The 1,250-nt window shown below is 35.4% G+C and overlaps 1 protein-coding gene across 1 annotated transcript; it reads right to left on the bottom strand.

The window, feature by feature from the left end:
* Nucleotides 1-429: 429 nt before the first annotated feature.
* LOC140817802 (secreted RxLR effector protein 161-like) lies at nt 430-807 on the bottom strand. The gene has a single exon (XM_073177591.1). The coding sequence runs from the start codon at nt 805-807 to the stop codon at nt 430-432; it is 378 nt and encodes a 125-aa protein (XP_073033692.1).
* Nucleotides 808-1,250: the final 443 nt, after the last annotated feature.

Below are 1,250 nucleotides of genomic sequence, written 5' to 3'. Positions count from 1 at the left end.
CAGAATCATTAAAATCCATAAGCTTATCCTCAACATTCACTGTTTCATAAGGAATGAGCTAGGGATAACCCCCACAGTGATATACCAAATTAGTGCGATTAGGTTGTCCCATTGAACCTAGTTCTTGGGATCTCTAGTCAGTGTAGGTTGGGTTTTCCTTCACACAAATTTATTCTATAGGCTTGAGCTTCATTCTCCTTGACATTTTCAGCAACTAACTCTCTGTTTATTCCCTTGGTTAGTGGATCAGCTATATTATCCTTTGACTTTACATAGTCAACAATGATAACTCCAGTAGAGAATAGTTTTCTAATGGTATTATCTCTACGAAGTATATGCTTAGACTTACCATTATACATTTAATTTTGTGTCAATCCAATCACAGATTGGCTATCACAATGTATGCATATAGCCGACACTAGGTTTTTCTCATCCTGGAACATCTTCTAAGAAGTGACGGAACCATTCAGCCTCTTCAGCACACTTGTCAAGAGTTATAAACTCAGATTCCATCGTGGATCTGGCTATTACAGTTTGTTTAGAGATTTTTATGCAAGTGGCTGCACCTCCTAAAGTGAATACAAATCCCCTTGTAGATTTTAAGTCTTTCATATCAGATATCCAATTTACATCATTATATCCTTCAATAACAACAGGGTATCTGGTATAGTGCAGCCCATGATCACGAGTGGACCTTAAGTAGCTTAGCAATCTAATAATTGCTTTCCAGTGTTCAACTCCTGGATTACTCGTGAATCTACTCAATTTTCTTACTGCATACGCTATGTCTGATCTTGTACAACTCATTAAGTAAATCAGACATCTAATGAATCAAGGGTATTCTAATTGAGGCATACTCTCACCTTTATTCTTTGATAGATGTTGACTGGTATCTATCGGGGTTCTAGCAAATGCAGAGTCATCCTTATTGAATTTCTCAAGTATTTTGTCAACATAATGTAACTGACTTAGAAGTAGCCTTTCTGATTACATCGGCTAAGCCCAAATTTTTCTTGTCAAAACTTGAGTTCAATAACTTCTTGGTGGATTTTATCATCTTATCATTACTATCAATGATAAGTATGTAATCTACGTAAAGACATAAAATGACATATCCATTTTCAGTGGTTTTTATGTATACACATTTGTCATATTCACTGAATTTAAATCCACTTTCTATCATGGCTTTATCAAATTTTTGTGTTGTTGCTTTGGTTCTTGTTTTAAGCCATTCAGAGACTTCACCAGTT

The sequence above is a fragment of the Primulina eburnea genome, chromosome 17 (genome assembly GCF_022965805.1).
Source record: "Primulina eburnea isolate SZY01 chromosome 17, ASM2296580v1, whole genome shotgun sequence".
In the NCBI taxonomy this organism is placed as follows: domain Eukaryota; kingdom Viridiplantae; phylum Streptophyta; class Magnoliopsida; order Lamiales; family Gesneriaceae; genus Primulina; species Primulina eburnea.
This window is presented reverse-complemented; position numbering and strand designations above follow the sequence as displayed.